Source organism: Nicotiana sylvestris, chromosome 8, assembly GCF_000393655.2.
Source record: "Nicotiana sylvestris chromosome 8, ASM39365v2, whole genome shotgun sequence".
Taxonomy (NCBI): Eukaryota; Viridiplantae; Streptophyta; class Magnoliopsida; order Solanales; family Solanaceae; genus Nicotiana; species Nicotiana sylvestris.
The window spans coordinates 52,402,066-52,414,715 of record NC_091064.1 but is presented as its reverse complement, the minus strand read 5'-3'; the positions used below and the strand labels follow the sequence as shown (position 1 = coordinate 52,414,715).

The following is a 12,650-nucleotide window of genomic DNA, read 5'->3' as shown; positions in this document are numbered from 1 at the left end:
TAGAGGGAGAAATAGTATCACAATTTCCGCACGATTCAGAATACCAAAGAAGGGTGTTATTCCTAATGCCCAAGTAGCCTCCAACTTATATATGTGGTCGACTTTACACCGATAAGAAGGACTCTACTAGACACGACTTCGAGACATCCTAGGACACTTTAAAGCCTTAGGCTCTGATACCAAGTTTGTCACGCCCCAACCCCGAGAGGCGCGACTGGCGCTCAATCGAGTGAACCAACTGAGCAAGCCTTATCAAACACTTCCTACCCAACTCAATGCGATTAAGGGATTTGATGTCATTTAATTAGACAATAAAAGGGGTTGTAAATTCAACATGGATAGCTAATTTTATAACACAACCTTAACCGTAGTTAGGCTTCCAAGATTCGATACAGTTATAGTTTAGAAGAAAGCAAGAGTACAAGGTTACAACATGGTTCATTGACCTATCCAATATCCATACATACCTCACACAAACATCTATAGAGCCTCTAAGGATACAAAAGACAGTGATAACAATACCAGCAACAAGGCCCCGGTTATACCTCAAAATGGATATCTAAATCAAAAGGTGTACAACATAACCCCTTGAAGGAGGAAGGGGCTCACCAAGGTATTGAGAAGAGGATGCTCCGGTACACACGATCGGCAATATCCGCTATGGAGCCAACTACATCCATTTTAAAATGTACCACCCCGGGCAAAAGGGACGTTAGTACCATGGAATAGTACTAGTATGTATAACTAAACACCATCATGTTAGAAAGAACAACCATACAAGAGTAAAGAGGAAATCGTAAAGACAACAAAGTTTCAAATAAGTACCAATCCAACAATATAAGGAGGTTCACATGATTTTCACATAGTTCTTGAAATTTTAGATTGGAGCATCCCACACTGTTGCATCATTATCCATATTACCACCGCTTCCATGAGCGGAGTCTGATCACGGCCCCATCGGCTAAGTCGTCTCCCCGAGACGTTACCATTATTTCGTTCACACTTTCCAGATTCAATCATCAATACATTACCACCATGTGTATATATATATATATGTCATGGCATCCGATCATGGCCCGATTGGTCAAGCCGTCTCCCCGAGATGTTACCATTTTCCATTATTCATCTCACACCAATCTTTAGTTACACATGTATTAGTTTACTGGCACTTGGGGCCACAATTTCCGCATTCCACAACTCACGTTTCACATTGTTCCCATTTTCAACTTTTACCTTACCACTTAAAGTCATAGGCACATACAAAAGCAATTTAAGTCATAAGCATAGAGGGGAATTCTTCAAGTTTGGCATACTAGTCCCAAAGTAACCTCGGCATGACAGTTAGGCATTTAGCACATAAATCATGTTCTCCACACATCTTCCATTTACAAGAATAACACATTAAACACATAAAGAAGTACTTAACACATACATTTTCACAACAACAATTCACTTAACATAACAAGCACTCCATCAATTACATTTCGAACTTACAACACTTACACGGGCACCATGGAAGCTCAATTTCTAAGAGGAGGGGTTTTTAGCCAAACATACCTCAATAAAGCTTTTCTCTAATTCTTATAAAATTTCGGGACTCTTAGCACTTCAATATAATGTATAAGAATTACAATTGAACCAAGAATTAGAGACGGGATTAAGATTCTAGCTCGTTTGAGCATATTATCAAACAAAAAAGGAGCATTATGATCCTAGGACCCTTTTGAAAGAAATTTCTTCAATACTATACCCCAATTGTTGTTTCTTCAGTTCCCATCCTCCCCATACCCTATTATATCTTGTACGTGCAAGATTACTAGCCCTTATACCCATGTAACCACTTGTTAATTACCTATTTTAACAGAAATTTGAAATTATTGATGAGGGTACAGTTCTTACCTCTAAGGATGAAGACCTAGTAGCTTCAATTGACAATCTTCAAGGATTTGGGGCAAGGATTAAGAGAGGACTTGCTGAAGATTAGCCCCTCTCACTCTAGAACTCCTCATATTACTCTATATGTCATGAAATAATAGGAAAAATGGTCTAATGGGGTGTTTTTAATGGGGTGGGGTCGGGTTTTTTTTTTAAATTAGAAAATAGGAGCCCGACTCAGATCTGCAATTGCATTTGCGATCGCAAAGTTGACATGCGGCCCGCATAATGGACCGCAAAAATGCTCCCCAAAACCTGAACATACTGTTTGGGTATGCGGCAGAAATACGGTCCGCATACCCATTCTGCGGTTGCATAATGCACCGTAGAACTGCCCCTTACAAAATCCCAAGGGAATTATGTGACTACTTTGCGGCCCGCATATCGATTATGCAATCGCATAATTAGCTACATAGTTGACCTCAAATTGTCCAACACACAGCTTCACTCTGCAGCGATAATGCGTTCTGCATAGCTGTTATGTGACCGTATTTTCAACCGCAGAATCGCACGTTTTTGGAACATATTATTCCTTGGCTTTTTAATGCATAGATCAGTTCAAAAAGGTCGCCGCGAAGAATTTTATGCATATCTAACACATATACCTAATTTTCCACTACGAGCTTTTGGGTTTAGAGTAAAAATCTTTCACGGGCCTCACACTTTAGAGGATCCAGGAGAGAAATGAGGTAAGTAGTGTATGATGACAGATAATGCTTCAACTTTTGTGCCACCCAAGTCAGGGCTCAACATGTCCTTTCAAGGGGAGTATACTTAACCTCATAGAATGTGAACTTTTTACTGAGATAATAGATGGCTTGCTCCTTCCTTCCAGTGATGTCATGTTGACCCAACACGCAACCGAATGAATTGTCCAGGACTGTCAAATAAAGAATTAAAGGCCTCCCGGGCTTCGGCGAGACCAACACAGGTGGGTTTGACAAGTACCCCTTGATCTAATCAAATGCCTCTTGGCACTCATCAGTCTATTTGACTATAGCATGATTCTCCAGCAACTTAAACATAGGCTCACAAGTTATTCTGAGTTGAGAAATAAACCTATTGATGTAGTTCAAATGTCCGAGCAGACTTATCACCTCAGTCTTGTTCCTTGGAGGTGGAAATTCTTAGATAGCTTTGATTTTTGATGGGTCCAATTCAATGCCTCGATGACTAACTATGAATCCCAATAGTTTTCCAGATGGAACACCAAATGCACACTTGGCAGGATTACTCTTAACATTGTACATGCGGAGCCTTTGGAAAAACTTCCTCAAATCTCCGACATGGTCGGCCTGTTGCTTTGACTTTATGATCACATCATCCACATAAACCTCAATCTCTTTGTGTATCATGTCATGGAACACAGTAGTCATCTCTCTCATGTAAGTTGCCCTAGCATTTCTCAAACCAAATGGCATTACCCGGTTGCAATAAGTTCCCCATGGTATGATGAATGTTGTCTTTTCTACATCCTCCTCATCCTTTAGTATCTGGTAGTACCCCGCATAGCAATCTACAAAAGAACCGATCTTATGCTTGGCACAGTTGTCAATCAAAATGTGGATATTTGGCAATGGAAAATTATCCTTTGTACTTGCTTTGTTGAGATCGTGGTAATCAAAGCACACCCTAGTCTTGTCGTCCTTCTTTGGCACTGGCACAACATTAGCTAACCAAGTGGGGTATCATGTGACTCGAATGACCTTTGCGCCCAACTGCTTTGTGATTTCTTCCTTGATCTTCACACTTATATCAATTTTGAACTTTCTTAACTTCTCCTTGACGGGAGGGAATCTCAGGTTAGTGGGCAATTTGTGAACCACCAAGTCAGTACTTAGACCCAGCATGTCGTCATATGACCATGCAAAAATGTCTTTATATTCAAACAATGCTTTGATTATTTCCTCCCTGATTTGTGGTTCCAAGTGCACACTTATCTTGGTTTCCCTGATGTTATCTGGATCCCCTAAATTTATTGCTTCAGTTTCATTCAAATTAGGCTTGGGTTTCTCTTCAAAGTGACTTAGCCCTTTACTAATTTCCTCTAATGCTTCATCTTCATCATATTCTATTTCATCATCACACTCTATTTCTTGTATTATTATTTCAGAGTTAGATTGGCTTTTATGACTGGACTAAAGATTCCTCATGCATGTCATGTCATTAAAACCAGCATAAAAAGAACTGTACAAAGAAAAAAAGAAAATGACACTATCAGGAGTAATGGAAAAAGGAAATTGCATTTCATTACAAATAAATGATAGAAGGGTTTGTACATCAAAATAGACAGAAAAAAAAATCTAAATTACAACCCTGGAATAATCCAGCTAACTGAAAGGAAAACAAAGCAAACTACCAAAACTCCTTCTGGGTAGGGAGAGGAGTGGCATCCCAATTGTTAAGCTTCACTTTTGGCCCAATAAAATGCACATCCGCTTTGCTGGAACCTTCCTAGTTTCTACCATGTGCACCTCATCAAACAGACTCTAGAACCTTTTAACCAATTCCTTATCAAAATGAACCACAGTCGTTGGAACTGTTGTCACTGGATGCTTCATGATCCCTACCTTGATAAAAGACCTGGAGAGACGTGGGACTGGCTTAGGGAGCGACCATGCCTTCTTTTTCAGCTTTCTAGCCTTCTTAACATCATCCCCTGTAGGTTTATATCCCAGACCAAATGTACCTAGATTTTCACGCAAAGACACTAGCTGCATGATACCTTGCAGAGATGCACCCAGACCATTGCCCAGCACAAAACCATTTTTCAATATTTCAGTTGCTACCATGACGATTGCAGAAGCTAGCGTTGGACTTGGAATGTATTCCCCTTCCAGAATATTTTCAACTGATACCGTTTTGGAAACTTGATAGACCCACGGCCCCTTATCTTCTTCATCTTCAATAAATGGGATGGATATATCATTGAAAGCACATAAATTCTCATCTCTATGAATGACGATTTCTTATTTATCCCATTCGAACTTCACCATCTGATGTAAAGAAGATGGAACCGCCTTGGCAACATGTATCCAAGGCCTACCCAACAACAAATTATAAGAAACAACCACATCCAGTACCTGGAACTTCATGGTGAATTCGACTGGTCCAATCGTCCACTCGAGCATGATGTCGCCACCAGAGTCTTTTCCCCCTCTATCAAAACCTCGGACGCATATGTTGTTCTTGTGAATCCTCTCATCATCAACTTTTAACTTGTTTAGAGTAGAGAGAGGGCAGATGTTTTCACTGGAACCATTGTCAACTAACACCCTTGTGACCACAGAATCTTCGCATTTTACTGTGAGATAGAGGGCTCGATTGTGTTCTGTACCCTCCAGAGGCAAATCATCATCCGGGAATGTGATCCTGTTAGATTCAAATATCTTATTGGCATTTTTCTCCAAATGGTTCACTGTGATTTTGTTGGGGGCATGAGCTTCATTCAGAATCTTCATCAGGGCCCGGCGGTGCTCATCTGAATGGATCAACAATGATAACAGGGAAATCTGAGCAGGAGTCTTTCTCAACTGTTCTATGATGGAGTAATCTTGTACTCCTCCGACTTTTCTTCAGTGACCGGTTTCTTCACTAGAAATGGATTGTCTCTGAGTGTTTTAGCTTTCCTTAACTCTTTCGGGGCAAAGCATCTCCCCGAACGAGTTAACCCCTAGGCCTCGTTAACTTCCACTTTCACTTCCTTCCCCTTATAGGTCACTATCACCCGCTTATAGTTCCATGGGACAATCTTGGTTTTAGCTACCGGTAGCTGGGTCACAGGTTTGATAATGATAGGCTCCGTGCGAGCACCCTCCATAGTTATGATTGGCTGCCTCATTATCAAACTTGTGTAATGACGATATCATGCCAAAATGTAGGAAGGGCTTAGTCTTTACATACCTGGAGTAGGGAAAATCCGTATGATATTCTTGGAAAAAGTTGCACCGTACTGCTTTAAAACTGCAAAGTCTTAAGTTACTAATATGTAAATAACTTTCATTGGAATTATTGAAACTTGTAGGAATTTGCAAGAATTTCACGTTTCTAAATGGCAAAGCTCACGTCTTCTGTTGTAGTACTTCTTTGTAAGATTTTGTAAGAATTTCATATTTCTACATGGCAAAGCCCACGTCTTCTGTTGTAGTACTTCTTTGTAGGATTTTGTAAACATTTCATGTTTTTAAATGGCAAAGTTCTCATCTGAATTGTAGTCTTGGTATTTTAGATTCTAGAAATGAGATGTCTTGAGATTAATACACTATGTTGCCACCTAATCCAAATTAATCAAGAGTCATTTGGTGGGTTAATGTCTTGCTGCCATGTGGAGGGTGGGGAGGGATTTTAATCTTAACCCATAACCAATTAATTAATTAGGTAACATTTTGTTACCCGGTAAATAACCAATTACTCGCATAATTAAGAATTGTCTCAAATTACTTAAAATTCTACTTATTTTAATACCCCTTTTATATATCATACTATCTTGGTGATATGGTACCTTGTATGGGACTAGTCCATAAATATCGGGTATTAACGCTCGGCCCGAATTTTATCCCAACATGCCAAACTTGGACGAAAATTTATTTTCTTTGACTTGATTCCCCTCTCACCTTCACGAATTTACTCATCAGTTGCGAAATAGAATAATCCTTATAATCTCAAAATAAAATTTTCCTTGGATTGATGTCAATTACCTTACGACAAATTCAACGTACAATACTACAGGGTGCAACATCGTAGTAATTTAATATTGTGAAGCGTAACATCATCGTAATGTAATGCTGTAAGGTGTAACATCATCGTAATATTGCAGGGCGTAACACAAATATACACATCCTGATCGACAATTGCACCAAGTATGAACTCCAATACTTTGTAGATTGCTTCGCAGGTTATCACCAGATCTAGATGGACGAAGAAGACGTAGAGAAAATAGCTTTCATTACACCGTGGGGAGTGTACTACTACAAGATGGTGCCATTCGGTCTAAAGAATGTTGGGGCTACCTACATGAGAGCCATGATGACCATTTTCCATGATATGATACACAAGGAAATAGAGGTGTATGTTGATGACGTCATCATCAAATCCAAGAGGGCCGCAGATCACAAAGCAGACTTGAAAAAAAATTTGACAGGCTAAGGAGGTACAATCTAAAACTGAACCCCGCAAAATATGCATTCGGGGTTCCCATAAGAAAACTGTTGGGATTCATCATCAGCCGCCGAGGAATCGAGTTGGACCTATCCAAAGTTAAGGCTATCCAATAATTACCACTACCAAAGAGCAAAAAGGACGTGATGAGTTTCCTAGGACGCCTCAACTACATCAGTCGCTTCATAGCACAGTCCATTGTAATATGTGAAACCATCTTCAAAATATTGAGGAAAGTTGTTGAAACCAGTTGGACCGAGGATTGTTAGAAGGCTTTTGACAAAATCAAGGAATACCTATCTACACTGCCAGTCCTAGTCCCGCCAGAACACGGGAGACCTTTGCTACTCTATCTATCTGTATTAGATGGAGCTTTTGGATGTGTTTTGGGACAACATAACGAGACATGAAGAAAGGAGCAAGCCATATACTACTTGAGTAAGAAGTTCACACCTTATGAAGCATGATACTCTCTGTTGGAATGCACTTGATGTGCTTTGACCTAGATAGCTCAGAAATTGAGGCATTACTTCTGTGCCTACACCACATACCTCATATACAGGATAGACCCTCTGAAGTACATCTTTCAGAAGCCCATGCCAACCAGGAAGTTATCCAAGTGGCAGATATTGTTAAGTGAGTTTGATATCATCTATATAACTCAGAAGGTGATCAAAGGACAAGCATTGGTAAACCATCTTGCTGAAAATCCTGTGGAAGGAGAATATGAACCGTTACAAACCTATTTTCCTAATGAAGAAGTATCATTCGTAGGAGAGGACATTGTTGAATCCTGTGATGGTTGGAGAATGTTCTTCGATAGGGTTGCAAACATCAAAGGAGTGGGCACTGGAGTAGTTTTGGTATCAGAAATAGGTCAAAATTACCCGATATCCGCAAAGCAAAGGTTTCCATGCACCAACAATATAGTAGAATATGAGCCTTGCATCATGGGGCTCAATTTGTCCATCGATATGAATATACAAGAGTTGCTGGTAATTGGCGATTCAGATCTTCTGGTACATCATGTTCAAGGAGAATAGGCTACGAAGAACACCAAGATACTACCATACTTGTATCATGTGCAGAAATTTATAAAGAGATTCACAAAGATAGAATTCAAACATGTGCCCAAAATTCAAAATGAGTTCGCAAATGCACTAGCCACCTTGTCATCAATGATACAACATCCAGATAAGAATTTCATTGATCCCTTCCCGGTGAGGATCCATAATCAACCGGCTTATTGTGCTCATGTTGAAGAAGAAACGGATGGAAAACCTTGGTTCCACGACATCAAAGAATATTTGGCAAAAGGAGAATATCCAGAACAGGCAAACCATACTCAGAAAAGCATACTGCGGAGGTTGTCCAATCACTTCTTCCAAACCGGAGGGACCCTGTATAGAAAAACTCTTGATTTGGGGTTGTTAAGGTGTGTTGACGCAAAGGAGGATTCCAGATTTCTTGAGGAGATACATGTTGGAACTTGTGGACCACATATGAACGGTTTTGTTCTAGAAAAAAGATACTCAGAGCCGGATATTTTTGGATGACCATAGAAACGGATTGCATCAGGTACATCCAGAAATGCCACCAATGCCAGGTACATGCAGACATGATAAAGGTACCACCAAACGAGCTCAATGCAACAAGTTAACCTTCGCCTTTTGCTACTTAGGGAAAGGATGTCATCGTTCCAATTGAGCCCACCGCTTCCAACGGACACCGGTTCATTTTAGTGGCTATCAACTATTTCACAAAATGGCTAGAGGTTGCATCCTACAAAGCTATAACCAAGAAAGTCGTCGCAGATTTTGTCAAGGATCATATTGTTTGACGATTCGGGGTTCTCGAGTCCATTATCACTGATAATGCCGCAAATCTCAATAGTGATCTGATGAAAGCCATGTGTGAAACCTTCAAAATCAAACACAAAAACTCTATAACATACAGGCCTCAAATGAAAGGAGTTGTGGAAGCTGCCAACAAGAACATCAAGAAGATACTAAGGCAGATGATAGAAAATCATAAACAATGGCACGAAAAGTTACCCTTTGCCCTATTGGGATACCGCACTACGGTCCACACATCAACTGGGGCAACTCCCTATTTACTGATTTATGGTACCGAAGCTGTCATTCCAACCGAAGTAGAAATTCCTTCTTTAAGGATCATACAAGAAGCCGAACATAGTGATGTATAATGGATAAGGAGCCGCTATGAGCAACTAGACCTCATAGACGTAAAAAGAATGAACGCAGTATGTCACGTTCAGCTTTATCGTAATAGATGTCCAGAGCTTTCAACAAAAGGGTCAGACCAAGATAATTCGCACCGGGGTAGCTGGTGCTGAAGTGGATCTTCCCCTATCAGGATGAAGCAAAAGGGAACTCCTCACCCAACTAGCAAGGTCCTTACATAGTTCACCGGGTGCTAACAGGAGGAGCACTCATACTTACAGAAATGGACGAAGAAGTTTGGCCAAAACTTATCAATTCGGATGCAGTCAAGAGATACTACGCTTAGATTGTTTGCATTCATTCATTTGATGTAACTGAACTATGATTGACCTGATTCTCGTTTAAGAGGGGATATGTAGGCAGCACTGTGGGTTCGGTCATGTCTTAATAAAATCTTCATTTCCCTCAGAACTAGAGGCTGGGGCAGAATTTTAAGGAGGATCCTCAAAATTCTTGAACAAGTCCAGCCGACACCATCATATGCCAAAAAGTCAGAAATCAGTTAAGTAACTGGGGCAGAATTTTGAGAAAGATTCTCAAAATTCTGGAGCAGATCCAACAAACTTCATTGCACGTAGAATGACCAAAGGATCAAACTGGGGCAGAATTTTGAGGAGGACCCTCAAAATTGTAATGCAAGGAAGCCGCAATGTCTCTAAAAGCGTTATAGTCATTAGTTCATCTAATTTACTTGATATTATATATCATTATGTTTCAAAAATAACTCAATTTCATCAAATAAGTGCATATTTTCCGAAAACTTTATTTCTATGGCAGCCGGGTGTTACCCAGGATGACTCGAACTAGGCCTCCAAAGCGAAGCAAAGCAAAGCAAGCAGTCAAAGGCACAAACCAACCTCCCCTCACAAAACTCACAATTTTTCTTTGGATGCAGGCATGGTGAACATAACAGGAGCATTTGCAAACATACACATATTAAAATCATTATCAATCAGGCCACTAGACGCAAATAAATCTGCATCTATGAAATATTCTACTCCTATTTTCTACATGATCACTGCATAAGGCTAAGCATTGCCTTCTCTTTACATGAGACTAAGCAATGTCTCAAATCTTGCATGAGGCTAAGCCCTGCCTACACATTTGTATAAGGCTAAGCATTGTCTTCTCTTTGCATGAGACTAAGCTCTGTCTCGATCCTTGCATGATGCTAAGCCATGTTTCCATATTTTCATAAGCTTAAGCACTGCCTTTTCTTTGCATGAGAGTAAGCTCTATCTCGATTCTTGCGTGAGGCTAAGCCCTACCTCCAACTTTGCATAAGGCTAAGCATTACCTTCTATTTGCATGAGACTAAGCTATATCTCGATCCTTGCATGAGGCTAAGCCCTGCATCCTTATTTTCATAAGGCTAAGCACTGCCTTCTCTCTGCATGAGACCAAGCCCTGTCTCAAATCTTGCATGAGGCTAAGCCCTGCCTCCCTATTTGTATAAGGCTAAGCACTACCTTCTCATGGGACTAAGCATTGTCTCCCCCAACATAAGTGCTGCTCTATTCTAAACTTTGCATTATCTTCTGCTCTCGGGGCTAAGCTCTGCCCCCAAACACTGCACAAGGTTAAGCTTCGCCTTGTTATTACCGTTGGTATCATGTCTCTGCATTTCAGTGGCTAATGTATAGCCAATTTGTTCGAAGGCGTCATAGTCTGAAAGCATCATCCTCATAGCCTGAAGACACCATGTCATGGCCTGAGGATCTCTTAATACTGCACATCATTATTCAAAGGTGGCATGGTTCAGAGGCACTATTTTCATGGCCTGAGAACATCATTTCATGGCCTGCGAATCTCTTATCTTATGATTCATGGCCCGGGATGTCATGGTCTAAGGACGCCATCTTCACTGTCCAAAGACAACCTTTCATGGTCCAAAAGGAATTTACATCATGTTTATATTCTCGCAATAATCTATATACTCGCATGGATTGTGTTTTATGTTTTGTAGGTAACCCAAGAAGTAACCGTTCTTCAAACAGGAGCAACCTTCGCTCTGGTTTCCTCTCGTACCACTTATACTCTACAATTTAACCCATTCCTATAAATTACCTACCTTTACTCTATGACCGTTCAGATATCTGCCCTATGATACGTCCGTTACAATTAAGATTTGCCTTCGTAACTCCGCGCAAACCCATCTGATACCACTGTTCACAAAAGAACCTTTTCCAAAACATACTACCATTCCTATAACAATTCCACTGATTTCATTCATCGGTGGGTCCAGAACTACACATGGCTTGATTCTTGTAAAAGCAGAGATATGTAGGTTGCTCAGAGACCAGGGGCGGCCTATATTTTTCAAAACACCCGCCATACGGTCAAAATCGGTCATCATTTCTTTACCCGACAACACTTTTATCCTTCCCAGGTAAAGAGGGACAGCTGTTGATAACTAATTTTTCCTTCATATATTTTAATATGCAAAAATAGTACACATGCATTTACAAACATGTACAAGCATCTCTATAATTTTTTATATAATTTTAAAGGCTTTCAACAAATTTATTTCTGCATTTTTACTATACAAATGTCCAATAATTACCACTCATATATTTTTATGATGATTTAATCATCTAAATTCATCATGTATGCCCAAATAGCGCTTAAATATTTTAATGGTATTTTTTTTATAATTACATTTGCATTTTTAAACTAGAATTGCACATTTTTGCAATAATAGCACATGCATATGCATAATTACTTTATCTATACAGAAAATGACATTTTATATTTTTATAGTATTAAGTAATTATTTTAAATCATCTTCATGCACAAATCACATTTTTATCATTTATAAATTATATCATAAAATTATTTTATTAAATTAATTGAGTATTTATCATATAGCCTTTTTTTAATTTTCGGACCTTAGCCCAATTTTCTACCCCAGCCCAATTAAACCATACCCATGACCCAATTTTCTAACCCGGCCCAGTCCAAAATTTAATCCTGGCCATTGATCTCAGAAGATCAACGGTCCAGGATAAATTTTCCTTTTTTAACTTAACCAAACGACCCTAACCCTAATCATTTTCTTCGGCCCTGCCGCCCTTGAATCCTTCCTCCTCTCTTCTCTCTCAAACACTCCCCCAACCCTAGCCCGCCGTCACTAGACACGCTTCAATCCATGGGGTTTCATTTGATTTTAGGCCCCATCCGGCCTCCTATCTATACTGGTTTTTCGATTTCTTAGTTGTTTGATGGAATCTCAAGGAGATTCGAACAAGACTCGGCCTAAACCTTTCATTTTCTCGATGAACTTGCCTGTGTTCATCTCAATGTTTGTGAGTACTG

General features: G+C 39.9%; 1 protein-coding gene across 1 annotated transcript; it reads left to right on the top strand.

The window, feature by feature from the left end:
• The first annotated feature begins 6,846 nt into the window (after positions 1 to 6,846).
• On the top strand, positions 6,847 to 8,135 carry LOC138875025 (uncharacterized). Its single transcript, XM_070153832.1, has 2 exons — positions 6,847 to 6,999; positions 7,599 to 8,135. Exons 1-2 carry the CDS (start codon positions 6,847 to 6,849, stop codon positions 8,133 to 8,135), a joined length of 690 nt encoding a protein of 229 aa, XP_070009933.1.
• The last annotated feature ends 4,515 nt before the right edge of the window (positions 8,136 to 12,650 follow it).

What these genes read in the sequence shown, in the direction of transcription:
- LOC138875025 (XM_070153832.1), top strand. Translation starts at nt 6,847, where the DNA reads ATGGACGAAGAAGACGTAGAGAAAATAGCTTTCATTACACCGTGGGGA. An exon ending in TGATACACAAGGAAATAGAG is followed by an intron (nt 7,000 to 7,598) that starts GTGTATGTTGAT and finishes GCTTTGACCTAG; the next exon opens with ATAGCTCAGAAATTGAGGCA.